The following is a 17,879-nucleotide window of genomic DNA, read 5'->3' as shown; positions in this document are numbered from 1 at the left end:
TGGTACTTCCTCGTTATAATGAGGTATATATGACCCTGGTTTATGCATAATTTAGATTTCTATGCGGGCCTACTTTGATGATGAAGTTTTGTCAGTTTAAGTGGTTATCATGAATAAAATGTGGTGTAGTGTCGTGGAATGTAGTGAAATTTTATCGCGATCGAGGTAGGCAAAACTACATCGTTGAAAAACATGAACTCTCGCACATTTCCTTGAGAGTGCTATGTGTTATCGCGTATGTGCTTCCCATAAAACTGATCAATCCCAATGAGAATAGAATAACCAGATTGTAAAATTTGCCGCATTCTTTCATCATAAATGACAGAGACTCTGGACAGCTATAGTACATTACACATGATCAGGAAAGAAATAAAGAAGAGACTTTTAGCAAAACCCAGGGAGGTATAAGGGCTTAAAGGAAACCAAAACCCAAAGAGCAATGTGGATCGAGTGAAAGCAGCAACATTAGTAGAACACATCAGTGAAAATTTGAGGAAAATCACTGACAATCCATACAAAAGTAATGAATTTTTAAAGTTTTGGTGTTGGAACAGCTGGATGAGGAGACTACTAGAGATTATGACGTATGTGTGGACAACAATATAAAGAAAATGATAAAGGGAATTCCTTAAAAATTCATTTTTCATGAAAATTACACTACATCAACTTGACACTGACATATGTTAAGGGTGGCAATTATTCCCCCTGCTTTCTGAAAACGGTTAGTCATAGTGGACTTTCATTATGCTAGAAAAGTTAATTTTTTGTGGAATTTTCTTTATATTTTCTTTATATTGTTGTCCACTCATACGTCATAATCTCTAGTAGTCTCCTCATTCAGCGTTTCCAACACCAAAACTTTATAAATTCCCAACTTTTGCATTGATTGTCCGATTTTCCTCAAACTTTCACTGATGTGTTCTACTAATGTTGCTGCTTTCACTCAATCCACATTTCTTTTTGGGTTTTGGTTTCCTTTAAAAAGTACCATTGACCCTTGACCCAACCACAAACACTACGATGACTCTGTAATAAAACCATGGAGAGCACTTTCAGCTAATAAAAGGAAAAACGGAAAAACTGATTTGAGGAAAATTTACACCAACAAACCTCATGACTTTCCAATCGAGGGTTCTATTCCGAGATTTTCTTCCCATTCGAAGGGGGGGGGGGGGGGGCATCGCCAGTGGAACGTTTTATAATGCGCCAATTGAAATAAGGACATTCACGTTAACACCATAATTTTTACAGTCTTATAGCGTCGTGATGATATCCCCCACAACGAAGTTCGGATGCACAATATTCTGGCTAGCTTCAGCCCCATACAAATACTGTATTTAGATTCACCACAATTATACACAGTGCTTGCTCTCGTTCAGTAAAAAAGCAGCTCTTTTACACTTTTGTACACAAAGGGGTTGTATAGTTTTGGTTGAGATCTAACGTCAGGTTTATAAAAAATTTTGGTGAGATAATGAGAAACCTCTTATGAAATATGAAAGAACATGTAATTCCAAGAAGGATTCAACGTTTATTTAATGAAAATTGGTCTTGAAATGGCTGAGATATCCAAAAAGCGAATTCCTAATGAAATTGATAGGCCACGACTTTCATTTAATGGGATCACTTTGTTTTGCTTTGTTTTTGGATATCTTAGTCATTACAAAACCGATTTTCATCAGATAAACTTTTGATTCCCCTTAGAATTGTATGCTCTTTAACATATTTTCATAGAGTGGTTTCTAGATACATGTATCTAGCAAAACGTTACACTTACAAGCTGAATCCTCGACACCTCAACCAGGGGCAGTCCCTTTGACAGTGGGGGTAAATCTCCGTTTAATGGAAGCGTCATATAATTTTCATACATTTTTTCCCTCTCTCTCTCACACACTGACGAATCAACATGAGAGTAACTTTGCCCTCTAAGAACCCACGGAAGACCTGTGATCAAGTTCAAAACGATACTACATTGTATACAGTTGTATACGTTCGTGAAGGCAGCGATGGTTCGTGTGTTGTAAACCTCCATTGAGATAGATGTACATGTACATTGCATATGTACCGCTGCCCTTGACTGTGACCCCTCGACGCATTGTATTCCCAGTATGCGCACATTGTCCGTGACTATTAAACCAACTCGAGCCGCAATTATATGTTTCTCATGATGTTGGCTGCCACCAATGTTCTTCTGTTCCATTGAAAGTCTACGCAGAAGACACGAGACGGAATTCTCGGTACGTCGAACGTGGATGAAGATTGACAAAAAAAAAAAAACCAGGTATGATTGCTAGTGAATATTACAGTACACTCTACAGTAATGGATACGTGAATCAAACAGTTTAATCGGCATGTACTATGAATTACATTTACGACGGTATTTCTCGGCGTTAGGATACAGATCCATTTATATTTGTAATGCTATGCTGAGTGCCCGGTCATAGACCCCATTTACACATAAGACTGACGCCGGCGTGAGGCCGGCCTCACGCTGCCTCGAACGTAAGTGTAAACACACAAGTGGACTGACGGCGGCTTGAGGCCGCCCAAGTTTCGGTCCACCTCTTGAGGTGGTTTGAGGTCGGCTTCAAAGCGGCCTCACGCCGCTTTCACGTATGTGTAAACACAAAGCGGACTGACGCTGGTTTTCGAGAGTCGAGAGTCACGTAGGCTTATGCAATAGTGCTGATACGTCATCATTCGTGATTTTGTTACCTCGCGACTAGTTTCTCGTACAGATAATCCAGGGGCGGATCCAGGAATTCTGTAAAGGGGGGCGTGACTGATATTTCTGGTGCCACTTCCGGGTTTCATTTCATTGTTTTTCTTTTAATTTCTTTTTTTTTAACCAAAAATAAAGGGGGGGGGGGCGTGCGCCGGTTGCGCCCCCCTCTGGATCCGCCACTGTAATCAAATAAGTGCTTTTGTTTTGTGATTTATTTTGCTTCACTGTAGTCCTGTCGTCGTGGACTGCGTCGATGAGTTTTTTGCTTATTCAGTCGTTGTGTATCCTCTGCTGTTGTTGTTGCGTTTGTGTAACTGTACTTGTAAGGTTTGTATTGTTTTACTTCGTATAGTCCCACCCCGTCAGACTCATGAAAGTCTCACCACGCAGACCGGCCAAGCCGCCGTATATGTAAACGGGGGGGGGGGGGGGGGGGGAGGGGGGTAGTCAAGCCGACCTCAAACCACCTCAAGAGGTGGACCGAAACTTGGGCGGCCTCAGATGGTTCGTGTTGTATGCATGCGAAACACGTGCCACTCTGGCGACCTTCGCCCTTCCGTTTCCCAGGTCGGAATCTCGCCGGTGCACTTTACTACGCGTACTTTAGCGGTACAGACAGTGTAATCATGAACAAGGAGGTAATAGTCTCCATTGTATCAGGGCTGCCAACTCTCACTCATTTTGGTCCTTTCTCACTCTAAAACTTTATTTCATTTGCATGCATTTCTATTGATCTCACTCATTTTGACTCCTAAATTACAGCATTGGCCTATGGGAGTCTCACTCTCAACTAGTTCCCAGTGTTGGCAGCCCTGTTGTATGACCATGGTGATACATCCAGTAGTATTACTAGAATGGTACATGATACATGTACCTTCACTGACGCGACAGTCTCTTTCCACCTCCCTGGTCGGCCTATGTACAACACCTGGTCGGCCTATATGTACAACACGGAGCTGTATACAAGCTCCACGGTACAATCATGACATCGTATAGTGCGTGGCTTCTTCGTGTACAGAACGATGGGCCTAATGTGCAGACACCACATGGCTGTCTCTTTATGGGATGATAAGGGTCAATGGAATATGACCTCATCTCTGTAACCATTTTATCGAGGTAGCAGATAGCTTTACATTGACTCTTTATGTGCATCCCTTTCACGTGACTCCCCCAGGTAAAGGTAGATCGCTCATTCAGTCATGCCCCGGAAAGAAAGTTGAGAGAGTATGGAGAAAGATATGATGGGGAGAGAGAATGGGAGAGAGGGGTCAGATACAGAATGAAAGGGGCGCTCGAATAGTATAAATTATATACCTCATATATAGAATCCTCTCATCTGATTGGTTAAAAGTGGAGTCATGAAAATAGCTGTGCCCCATTTTTGATCAAAATGATGTCATGATTTTCTGTGCCCTGTTGGAGACAGTCGCAACCCCGTACGCACCAATGATACGACCGCCGCGCTGTCGATCAGCGTTGATTACGAGCGCTACGGTATCTATATTTTGGAATCTATATTTTCGGTGTATAAAACAAATAATGACAGCTTGATATTCGGGGCACAGTTAAAATTATGTACGCCCTCAGTGATGTGAAAACCATAACTATGCCCTCAGCTTCGCTTCGGGCATAGTTATGGTTTTCACATCACCTTGGGCCCATAATTTTAACTGTGCCCCTCACAGCAGTCATTATTTGTATAATAGACAGTGAGTTTGGTTTTGGTAAGTTTACTTTCCCATATTCATTTGAGTGACCAAAAATATGCAACCTTTACGATCAAAACTTAATCCGGTAAATCTATGAATACATATTTCAACATTCCCATTGAAAACATTAATTTGTCTAATTTATCCACTACAGTTGTACGTCCCTCTTGACCCACTCGGTGTATAAATGAGTAGGCCTGGCAATTTGAGGGTAATAATAATGAGGACCTTCTGGTATATTAGAGCAATGGTAACACTACAGATGCTATCCTTCCTAAAGAATACAATATATTATTATTATTGTTATTATTATTATTAATATTATTATTATCGTTATTATTATCATTATTATTATTTATTATTGTTATTATTATTATTATTACTGTTATTATCATTGCTGTTATTACCATTGTTATTAACAAATATACCTGCATTATGATTTTCACCCATTCCCCTTCTGCCTCCTAGCGAGACACATTTGAAAATTTCATGAAAATATATGCACAAAAAAAGATTTGACGTCTTTCGTGTAATTTCCTACAGCTGTATTCAGGTAAATGAACTTGACTTTTTCCTCTAGATAAGTCGTAGCTTTTATGACTACGGCCTCTAAGCCCCTGCCCCTCACTCAGTATCTTTTTGGATAGGCCTATATAATTATGCTCATTCCCTCAATTTGAAAGCATCTGCCCCCATATATCTCAAGATTGTTCAAATTTCTGAACTCCTTCCTCCTCTCCCTTTCACGGGTTTTTCGCATTCTTTTCTTGCCTTAGAGACCCCACCCCACCCCATCCCGACTCCCCCTAAATCCTTGACATTGCTTAACGTACCCCTTATCTCAGGTAGACATACCCTTTTAATAGAGGAAATCCAGTCCAAATATAAGTTGGTCTTATTAAAAAAAGAGTCAAATCTTACAAGTTCAAGATTTAAAAATTGCCATTGAACTCGTAAGATTTTATTCTTTCCTATCAGACTAACCTGACTATCAGACTGAATTTCCCCTGTAAAGGAACTTAGGATGGAAAGTCAAATATACCCCTATTCTAATGATTATTACAATAATAGAAATAATACAAATCTACAGAAGTCCACAAATCGCCTGAAAGAAATGAAATTGAAAATGATACAAATCGGAATCAGTGCGTATAAGACAAACAATGTAAAATAAACAAACTGCTACATGTACTTCGCAAAATTAAACATAAAATGATATGTTATCTTGACTCGACTTTGACTACATCTATATTGTGATTTTCCCGAATATCTAATGGCAGTTTATTCCTACGTAATATACGTGCACTTGCATGGACAAGCACTTACGGAGCGATCCCCCATTTGGTATGAACTTTTGTTACGACATAATAATGAAATGGAGTCAAATGACCTTCGTTGCCATGTAAACGGCTGCGTAGCAGTAGTTGCCCGTAACAGGACTTCGTTGATAGTTAGCAAACAATTTCTGTCAAGGAGGCTATCTTATCCACAAAGACAGCACCTTGTGCTTGAGCGGATCCCCCAGTCGGAGGGGACCTGATCTGGGTAACATGGTCACTAGTCCAGCGGATATAGAAAAAATCATGCACTTTATGGTAAAAGCACCATACTTGGTACACATGTACATGATGCCAATACAAGTCATTTCTGATATGGAAGCCACTCTGATTCTCCCTTTGGCGGCCATTTTTCAATATGGCCGCCATGTGATATAGCAATGCTGTGTATTTTGGAAACTATAAGTCCGATTGTCGTGATTCTTGTACCAAACTATAAGTTTTGAGGGTCAAGGATTCCAATAAAATAATTTTTGAGAGGATAAAACCATGGCAACCTACTTATTGGCGGCCATTTTGAAAAAATATGGCCACCATGCTGGATATAACATATCCTTAAAACGTATGGACAAAGGGTCATGACTCTGGTACCAACTTATATGTTTTGGGGGTCAAGGATTCTGATAAATTCAACTGTAAGTGAATATGAATCGTTTCATCCTACGTTTTGGCGGCCATTTTAATAAATATGGCTGTCATACAACAGATAATGAATATTGCATATCTTCGAACTCAAAAGATATATAATCATGATTCAAGTGTAAAAGTATAGTTTTGGGGTGAAGGTTTTCAATATAATGATGTTTTAGCAAAGTGAATAGGTTCATCACATCCTTTGTTTTGACGGCCATTTAATAAATAGCGTACGAGTGTTATGAAAGCGGGATGCCCATTGTGGATTGATTCTGGTGTAAACGTTTGTTTTAGGGGTCAACAATTACTTGTTCACTCATTTTAAGTATTCTAATGTGGAACATCTGGGCATATTTAACTTTGTAAGCATTTTGGAAAATATGCTCAACTTCCTTTATAGGATTTCTGTGTGTACAGTGTATGTGAAAAACATGATCTTCACAATTTCATGTCTGAAGTACATTTTAATCAAGATTATACATTTTCTAGAAATATAGACTCTCGCTTTCTCTGGTCCCTGGACTATGGAATGAAAATCATAGTTTCCAACCAATATGGTATATCTGTTTTCTTTGGAAACATGACACTAAGTGTGAGAAAACTTCTAAAACTTCTTGGGTCACTTACATCAAATGTAAACACACTACATGTATGTCTATAAAATCCATGATTGACCAGGCTGTTCTGATACTTATAACTACACTGAATCTCATACATCAAACGATAAAGTAAATAGTGGCAGTGGGCAGGTCCTTCTGGTCCTGTACGGGTAGAGAGACGTCCCCGCCCTCCACGAGTCTCCCGCTGCCTTGCGGGCAGTTTTTTGGTTAATCAAAGGCTAGGGAGTAAACCTTATCCAAATCGGAGCGGAACTCCTAAGGCGGTTAGGTGTTGTAGTTCATCATCTCTCCGGCAAATATAATAGGTATTATACAATACATCTTTATAGGTTTACATCTAATTGTCATTTGCAGCTCCACATGAGTCTACTAGCAAAATATAAACTACACTTTACAAGAAAAATTATGCTAATTTATGAATTTAAGGAAAACCTCAAAGAAATACAAATTTTTAGGTTCATAATTATTGGAAGATAAAACTGCAGAATAAAATATTCAGTAAATCGATCTTACTTACCGGCACCAGTAGAAATACTGAAGAAGTTCTCTAAAGCGCACCTGCATCTATATATGCATTCACGTTCATCACCGCTCATCAATGGATGATCAGGAACAATAATTGTTTTGGATTGTCAGAGCTAATTCGATTCCTTCATATGATTTCTTATAATGTTGTGTAACTGTTTTGACAAGGGTCATACTATGAAATAATGATCAAGAACTGAAAAAAAACCTTTAGAAATCAGTAGGTCTTATAAGACTGCAATTATCATGTCTTTGTGGCTGGAAACTATGACAGTACACTAATTGTACTCTCCTGTCTATGCATCCAAAATTGGGGGGAAAGTCTTCTTTTCCATTCTCACCATTTTATTCTACCTTTGATATTCAACATAATTATCTTTAGTATTCTAGGTATGCAACAATTGTACTTATGTGATGTTCAATACCTACTTGAATAGTGAATGTGATAGAGGTATGGTCAATCAACAACAATCAAAACAATAAAGAACTAAACGCCGCAACAACATAGGAGGTTCATTTACCAATAATAGGTGAACGATTCTTGTCAATGGGACAATACATATGGCAAGTGAGGGTGTATATATAATATATACACTACAGGTTGGCCCCTCAGAAAATGGAAACGAATATTTTTTCAAAACCAAAACGAAATTGTCCAATTTGGTTGAGTACTTTTCTTTCTAGACATGTTTTTGTTAATCATTAATTTCTTACTTTATTTTATCAAAGCTCAGCAACGGAGACTACTCAACAATTGAAGGTCTATTTTCGACAATAATCCTATTCAAACATTCCACTTTGTGATGTGCGGCCTCGATTCTTTGTTAGTCTCCCAAGGCAGTGGCTTTTGTTCGATGCTGAAATTTGTTGAATTGAGCTAAGAAATTTACGCTCGACCCGTCTTTACAAAAACATCTGTAGAATGAAAACTACTCAACCAAATCGAGGGATTTTGGTGTCATTCTTCTTCTAGATAAATTCTCTACAACTCTATGTCATTCATTTTGGCATCAAAGTAATGCAAATGTGCAGATATTTGCGAAAACTCGCGTTTCCGTTAATTCTAGGCCACACTGTATATAATGTGTGTGTGTGTGTGTGTGTGTGTGTGTGCATACTCTATTTATAGTGCAGCAGTCATATTTATCAAAATGGACATGAAAACGAAATGTGTTAGTTCTATTCATCAACAAATGCTTGTTTAAAATCATTGACCCCAATTAGTTTCAAAGACGTACAGTAAAGTATATATTGCGGTGGCCATGTTTTAAAATGGCAGCCAAAACATAGGATGCGATGGTTGTATACACGAAAAGATGTATCCATTTAAATAAATGAATCTCAAAAACATATTTTTGTTCCAGAATCATGAAGATGCATCCATTGGTTTTAAAGATATATGAATAGAATGTAGAGCGGCAGCCACGTTTAACTGGAGGGAGGCCATATTTATTAAATGGCCGCCAAAACAAAGGATGTGATGAACCTATTCACTTTGCTAAAACATCATTATATTGAAAACCTTCACCCAAAAACTATACTTTTACACTTGAATCGGGATTATATATCTTTTGAGTTCGAAGATATACAATATTCTGTTGTATGGCAGCCATATTTATTAAAATGGCCGCCAAAACGTAGGATGAAACGATTCATATTCACTTACAGTTGAATTTATCAGAATCCTTGACCCCCAAAACATATAAGTTGGTACCAGAGTCATGACCCTTTGTCCATACGTTTTAAGGATATGTTATATCTAGCATGGTGGCCATATTTTTTCAAAATGGCCGCCAATAAGTAGGTTGCCATGGTTTTATCCTTTCAAAAATTATTCTATTGGAATCCTTGACCCTCAAAACCTATACTTTGGTACAAGAATCACGACAATCGGACTTATAGTTTCCAAAATACACAGCATTGCTATATCACATGGCGGCCATTTTGAAAAATGGCCGCCACGGCCGCCACAGGCAGAATCAGAGTGGCTTCCATATCAGAAATGACTTGTATTGGCATCATGTACATGTGTACCAAGTATGGTGCTTTTACCATAATGTGCATGATTCACCCTATATGTGGTCTATATCCGCTAGACTACACCTGCTTCGGTGGCTGTACGTGCGCTTCAGTGATCCTATCGGCCAATATACCACGGACCCTTTCCCTGACCCTAAACCTAATTCTGAACCTTATCCTGACCCTAACCCAAACTCTAACCCTAAACGTAACCCGAAGCCTAATCTTTGCTCCAACCTTTATAACTAACCAACATTTTGCCGGGGGAGGGGGGGGGGGGGGGGGGGGATAATTGCCCTGATTGCGATTCTATCTGCTATTGCGAGGTCGAACAGTGATGAGGATTCACTTGAAGAACCAAGAATTGGGTGTATAGGCCCCTACATCCTATGGGAGGCGCTGCAAGAACAACTACAAAAATACCCTTTTATAGTTTTTGCTCACCTATGAGCTGTTTCATGATCCGAGATACATGCAACAATGAACGCGTTATTAGTCCTGTTATGATCACCTGGTATAGGCCAACATTGATCGAGCCGTTCTAACCAAGAATTCCCAATCGCATCGGGGTCATCACTTTGGTGTGGAGAGTGAGTATATTCATTAATTCAACAATTCAGACAAAAATGTACCATGACAAACAAGAGGGCTCTATCTCTGTGATAAAGTTTAATCTTGTTTTGTCAGAATCATGGCGTCTCGTATAGCGCTCGTCACTGGGTGCTCTTCTGGTATCGGGCTGGTGGCCGCTCAACGACTGGCCCAGCGCGCCAAGGAGCCGCTGATCGTCTACGCGACCATGAGGAACATGTCCAAAAAAGGCAAACTGGAAGCGGCGGCAGGGAACGCCCTCAATAAAACCCTCTTCATCCGAGAGCTTGACGTCACAAAGGAAGAAACCATCGTGGAAACGGTCTCTCATATCTTGGATACCCATGGACAAATAGATGTATTAGGTATGTCATGGGGAAATTGTACCCTGCGTTTGTAAACTGAATGTTATCAATAACCATTAGTAACCTATTTATAAAATGGACTTTAGAATCTCTGCAATCTAATTGGTCAATTGACATAACATTGATTTTTTACTGATCCACATTGATCCATGCGTCCGGTAAAATCCGAATGCATGGCTCAAGTCTTGTATAGTGTAGTAGATGTACCGGACGCATGATGGGAAAATGGTTGTATTTCATGAATTTACTGGCCCATTTTATAGCACAAATGACGCACAGGCCACTTTCGTGTATCTGTGAGAATAGGATGCTCTCGTTTAACTTTGGAACAGTCTAAAAACCATTAGCTGTGCTCGTGGGTTTAAACAGTTCCAAAGTGTTTTTTGTGTCAATTGAATCGCATTTACCATTATAAACTTTTTTTCTTCTAATCTCGCCAGTGAATAATGCGGGCATTTCCGGTATGAATATCGCAGAAGTGACGAGCATTGCTACCTTCAAGAAGATGTTTGACATCAATTTTTTCGGAGTCGTTCGGATGACCCAGGAAGTGATTCCGCACATGAAGCGGCGGAGGTCAGGTCGAATCATTAACATATCTTCATTGTTTGGAATTATGGGTGAGAAGCCTTTCGCTAGAATAATGGAATAATGTGTTCACCGTGGTAATGACACGTTTCTTGACGTGTAATCGAGCAATGTCACTTATCAATCAAACACTTGACTTCAGCGTTGTATAATAGTGCGCAGTGTTTAAGGCGTCAAAACTTGTTCATATTGAAATAGTGAGTCATTCGTGACATGATTAATTCTGCTACAATGAATTAGAAATACATCGTAAAACTATGTGAACGGAACAGGTTATGATATCTATGTTCATTATTCTCCTTCATGCACTTCACTCCACGTCCGCTGAAATGCCTTTTACTATCCAGGCGAATGTGCCTTATTTCGATTCTGATTTAGTTTATCAACCTTGATCTAGAAGCGCTTTTGAAGAGTGGGTAATTTGGCTTTCGTCTCTTTGTCTAAACACGCTTGGCACAACTTCTAGCCAATGTTTTCATCCTTGGGGAAAAGATGTTTTACCAACTACGTCTCTCTTGATCCAGGGCTATGAATAGGCGCGCGATGAGCTATAGGGTAATAACAGGGAGTTCTTCCAGATGGAAGAATGTACGAGACTTTTGTACAAAAAGCCTCCCCCTTGCTACAGTTTCCTGCCGCTCTTTGAATGAGCAGACAACGAATATTTGTGCTTTGAATAGAAGCTTCAAATCAAACTTTGGTGTAGAAAGTAACATTTTGGTATCAATAAGTAGAAAAACAAATACATTGGAACGCGCTTCAGCGGTGAATATTATTTGAAAGATCAAATATGCCAGACAGAAAGAAAAGAAACTATTACGCGCATATGTGCGCATCACTGAAACAGTTTTGGAGAGAACCAAGTTTTCATTTCAGATTCGTGCATTACGAGGAAGGCAGAAATACGTGTGTATAACTTCGAATTCTTTCATAAACGGTTCTAAACAAATTCTAGTACCCCATTTGAGATTTTACGCTGAAGTACAGTTAGCAATTTAAAGAATTGGGAAACTTGTACTTTGTCGCCAAATTTTCGTCTTGGAGTGGTGCCAAACATGGATGAATATTAGACATCCCATTGCAATGCTTTAAAACACAAACATGTTTGCATGGATTACCCTCTAGGTCATCAAAATGTCGTCGGGGGGGGGGGGACTATTAGGGATTCATGTTTTGTATTTCAACGCTAAGGTACTATTGATAAATAAGGCCACAGTGAATGAAAAAATTACGGTGTTCTCTTATCGTCTGCGTTTTCCTATAGGCGTGATATTTTACGACATGTACGGGTCTTCCAAGTTTGCGCTGGAGGGGTTCTCTGAATGCTTGGCCATGTCCCTTCGGCATTCCAACGTTTGGTAAGAACAAAAGTTTGAATCCTACCGTATCTTGCTCACATACTGCTGCTGTGCCCTTGTACCAACTTATCAGGCCACTTCACGTCTTTGCGAAAGTTTCTCACCGGTTAAATTCATTAGATATTCATATACATGATACACAGCGCGTACGCATCCATGACAACAGTAGCAATGATAAAGCAACTATCTTACATCCGCTGCTACTTCTGTCATAACGTTACTCATCATCATCTTAATATAATGATGATTATAGTTAAAAGGCTCGCGATTTAAAATACCGAAGTAATAAAGATACAACTGTATTTATGATTCTTATTATGCACGCTTCTTTTCGCTCTTGCCAGTTAGGTACAAGCTTGTATGGTAGGGTACACTAGTGACGTATGTTATCCAGTATTCCATCACACCAGTAATTGCTCTTTCTATCCTACCCCCTCCCTCCCTCTCTTGCAGGGTAAGCAACATTCAGCCGGGACCTGTTGAAACCGACATCCTGACCAATCCAGATGTGAGCGACGTTCTCAGCGAGCAAATGGACGATCCGAGGGTGGATGAAAAAACGCGAGAAATGTACAGGATGATATGGAAGCGCGAGACCATGCTGACGGTCGCCGACGGGGCACAGGCGGCGTCCGAAGTCGTCGATGTGGTCGAAGAGGCGGTGGACTCGGAAAGACCGCACCTCCGGTACCAGACCAGCGAGAAGTTGAGAAAGCTGGCTGCGGAAAGGTTCAAAGATCCTACTGGGGACGACGTGACTGGGGATTACTTTTTGAAATCGTGAGCTCGTTGCTGTATAGCACAATAGGCCTGCACGGTGCTGTGGATATCGTTCCGGACTCATGAATATAAGATCATGCTGCAAAGTTCGACTCCCAATCGCAGGGTTGATAGGCTTGTTGTAACAATTGCTTTTTAATTTTACACGTATGTGATTGCGTATAGGTGTGTGTGTATGTGTGTGTGTGTGTGTGTGTTAGTGTGTGTGTTCGCGAAAGACTGTCAGCATTTTAGATGTCTCAAATCTGAGACGTCCACAATTAGTGCACGCGGTCATTCTCGCGCACATATCTCAAGAGTCATATTCTATTGATTTTGTACTTCATACGCCACTATTGCGCAATGTTGACGAGATGTAGCTTTCCCCCCGTATTTCTAGTGAAATGCTGGCTTGTGTATGATTCCAACAACAAACAAAATAACATGATAAAATAAAAGTTTGAATGGTACCAATACGTGTTTTTGAAAAGGATACACGTATGCAACATTTGATTTGATTTGATTTGATATATTTCTGTTTAATTCCGTTACATCAGATAGGATCATGTACATGTCATTTATAACAAACAGTATATCGACACATAGTTTTTAGTACAATTATACAAGACAAATACAAACATACAAGCTTATGGAACTTAACCAGAAGGGTCTCCAAAATAAGCCGAGGCTTGACGGTATGGAGACTATGCTTACCTACTCTGAATAGAATAGGGAATAGAGAAAGAGAGAAATAGGGAAGGGTAGGGGGAATAGGGAAAGTTACAGAGTGTATGGGTACCACTCCAACTACTTTACAATAATAGTAATGATGATAAATACAATATGATAATGATATTAAAGTTAACACGTTGAGTTGCCTTTGCCGGAGTAATGACCGAATATGCACTATGAAAATAATGATGTGAATACAAAATATCTTATACGTATTGTTATCTGACATTGAATAAAATATATCGTGCTTGTTTTATGTACGCAGTAATGGTAAGGCACATCGTCCACATGTATGCTCATAATATATACATGATGTATCCTATACATACATATACATACTCATATTCATAATATGGATAGATAAATAATCGATATATGTATGCACACATCCATGCATTATGTATCACGTACATATTCATATACATTTGATTATAATACAATAAAGGAATCAGAATGTTATCCTGGGGAATACTGCTTAAGGAGGTGAAGTTTTACAGCCTTCTTAAATGAATACATAGTGGTCATGTTTTTAATTTCAATGGGAAGGGAATTCCAAGTGTCAGGGCCGGAGTGTCTGATAGAATGATGCGCGAGTGCGGTTTTGGGGTTAAATAAATGTAAATTTGTGGATTGTCTGGTTGGATAAGAGTGAATCTCTGAATTTGACCGAAATATTATGTTAAATATTGGAGGCAAGAGGTTTGACTTGAGACAAAACATAAATACAGCTTTTTGGAGAAAATTGATATCATTTATCTTAAGGGATTTAAGCTGGAAAAACAATGGGTCGGTGTGATCTCGAGAGCGTGCTCGACTGCACACTCGTATTGCTTTTTTCTGTAGGAGAAGTATACGGTCTGTGTTACATCTGTGGGTTGCCCAGATAATGTTGCAATACGATATATATGGTAAAATTAAGGCATTATACAGGGTAAACAATACACGAGTTGGTAAAAAATACTGAAGCTTAGTTAACAGGCCAACGTTTCTGGATATAGGCAAAATGATGTGTTTTACATGGTCATCCCATTTTAGGTTTTCATTTATATACACACCAAGAAATTTATTAAATATTTTCCTTTCAAGAGATATACCATCAATATACAATTAATATTCTGGTAGATCAGCTTTTTTACATTTAAAATGAATGAAATTAGTTTTGCTTAAATTAAGTGCCAGTATATTACTTTTAAACCATGTAGATAATTTTGGTAATTCATTGTTCAAAGTAGCATCTAGGTGGTTTAGGTCAGCATGTGAGTAAAACACATTTGTATCATCGGCAAATAATATATACTGTAACATAGATGATGCGTTTGAAATATCATTAATGTAAATTAAAAACAATAACGGCCCTAAGATCGAACCCTGGGGAACTCCACATGTTACAGCTAGTGTATTGGAGGATACTGAGTCAAAGGAAACAAATTGTTTTCTACATAACAAATAGTTTTCAAACCATGTAAGTGCAGTACCCCGAACCCCGTAATGTCGTAGCTTATATAATAATATTTTGTGGTCAAGAGTATCGAATGCCTTGCTCAGATCCATAAATATACCAATTACATGTTTGCGATCTGCCAAGGCACTCGATACTCTATCAAATAACTGCATTAGCGCGTGATCAGTAGAATGATTGGTTCGGAAACCGAATTGATCAGGATTGAAGAAATCATTCTGACACAAAAATCCATACAACCTATTATACATAATTCTCTCGAGTATTTTGGAGAAACTAGAGAGAATAGAAATGGGACGGTAATTAGTTACACACGCGGGATCATCTTTTTTTATAAATCGGTATTACTTTAGCAATTTTGAAGGAACTTGGAAAAATACCAGAAGAAAGAGATAGATTAAAGATATGGACTAAGGGAGACAAAATACTACCTATAATCTGCTTAAGTAAATTGGTGCTGATTTCATCATGACTGACAGAATAACTATTTTTAAAAGCACAAACAATTCTTAATATTTCAATAAAATCAGTTGGGTTTAAAAATAAGGATGAATCTATTGGTTGTGGCAGAAAATCTGCGAAATCACAATTACTCTTATCGATTTTAGAGCCCTGTTGTGGACCAATATGCACAAAATATTCATTAAACATATTACTTATATCTACCGGATTACTTACAGTATTGCCATCTTTATAAAATACTTGAGAATCAGATGATGATTTACTCTTATTGAGAATCTCATTGATTATTTTCCATATAGTTGAACTTTTACCTTGAGCATTATCTATCTTTTTAGAAAAATACATTTGTTTGGACTGTTTAATAATGCTTGTTAATCTATTTCGATATGTCTTATAATTAGAAACATTTTCAGGGCTAGCTTGATAAAGACTTGTTTTGTACAAAATATTTCTTTTATTTATAGAATTCAACATTCCTCTTGTTATCCAAGGTTTTATAGGTTTATTACGTTTTCTCCCTGCCTTGGTCTTAGATATACTCATGTTGAAATATATCTCAAATTTAGCCCAGAATAACTGATATGCTCTTTCGATATCGTCACAGGTTAAAACATCTTCCCAATCTTCATTCTGCAAATTTTCATTTAACCTAGCTACATTTTCAGTGGTGAATTTACGAGCATAAAATGATTGTCTATTTCTACGAGGAGGAGGGGAATCAATCATTACAAAGACAGGGATATGATCTGAGATTTCAGAATATACAAGACCTGAATGAATATGACAATTGTGTGCATTGATAAATATATTGTCTATAAGGATAGACGAATTACCTACAATTCTTGTAGGTTTGTCGATGACGGGGAAACAGGCGTTCGAGTATACTACACTTTTGAATTGATTGACATTGTTGTTATCCTGTTGCAGGTCTATATTGAAATCTCCCATTAAACATATAATTTTACTTTCTCTATTCAGATTATGTAGTATATCATCAAAATCTTCTAAAAAACTATCAATACAATTATTAGGGGGCGATATATATTACATACAATTAAGTTTTTACTGTTGACCATGTCTATTTCTATACATAATAATTCTGCGGAATTATGAACAAATGAAAGGTCATTTCTGACCTTATAGGACAGAGACTTACATGTGTTAAAGCAACACCACCACCACCACGACCGTCCTGTCTGTCACTGCGAACAAAATGATAATTAGGAATATTATATATGTCTGGGGATCTGGTGTTTAACCAAGTTTCAGTGATTCCAACTACTGAGAAAGAAAAAGACATATTTGTCAACAGATCAGTGACATTATCAAAGTTCTTACTTAAACTCCGGGCATTACAATGCAATAAACCAAATTTATCAGGAACATTTACAAAAGTATACGATTGAATACATCCGGCAAATAATACTTACAATTTATGAGTGGTTGTACATTATTATCTAAGTCAGGTATCATTGTAAAGATAGATTCTGAAGTGTTAATGGCAAAATATAAAAGGCAGTTTTAGTACATGAGACAAATCATCAGTATACTGATGGAGTAGTACATGTATATATTATAGGGAGTTTTGACAATGATAGGCAAAGAATTAAAGGAAAAATAGCAAATTCTCAATATATCAGTGCATTCGCATAATACGATCTGAGTTGAAATAATGTAAGAGACAGGGAGTATAACATAATTGATACAATTGTTAGAGTATGTGTTGGATATAGGCTGATCACAATACCATCTAAAAGTTGAACTCGTATGGCGCTCCTCCTCTGCTTCTCCATCTACCTGCGTAGAAGCGTAGCCTGACCCCGGAGTCGTACAGCTGCTGTACGTTTGCAGACCACTTGCGCTTCTCTTTGAGGTCATCGGCTGTTAGGTCATCCGTCATGTAGTAGCGCTCGTTCGCTAGTTTCTCACGCTGAGCCTTCATGATTTCGATTTTCTGGCGATAAGACAGCGTTTTGAACAGCAATGTGTCGTGGACG

General features: G+C 38.4%; 1 protein-coding gene across 1 annotated transcript; it reads left to right on the top strand.

Annotated features, from left to right (window-relative positions):
• The first annotated feature begins 11,046 nt into the window (after window positions 1-11,046).
• Window positions 11,047-13,254, top strand: LOC139719218 (retinol dehydrogenase 8-like). The gene is made up of 3 exons (XM_071630647.1): window positions 11,047-11,144; window positions 12,377-12,470; window positions 12,924-13,254. Exons 1-3 carry the CDS (start codon window positions 11,063-11,065, stop codon window positions 13,252-13,254), a joined length of 507 nt encoding a protein of 168 aa, XP_071486748.1. The 5' UTR covers window positions 11,047-11,062.
• The last annotated feature ends 4,625 nt before the right edge of the window (window positions 13,255-17,879 follow it).

The sequence above is a fragment of the Diadema antillarum genome, unplaced genomic scaffold (assembly GCF_040938485.1).
Source record: "Diadema antillarum isolate AM-2024a unplaced genomic scaffold, OU_Dant_1.0 scf00000107, whole genome shotgun sequence".
Lineage (NCBI taxonomy): Eukaryota > Metazoa > Echinodermata > Echinoidea > Diadematoida > Diadematidae > Diadema > Diadema antillarum.
The sequence above is the reverse complement of the archived record's forward strand: the minus strand, read 5'-3'. Positions and strand labels throughout refer to the sequence as shown.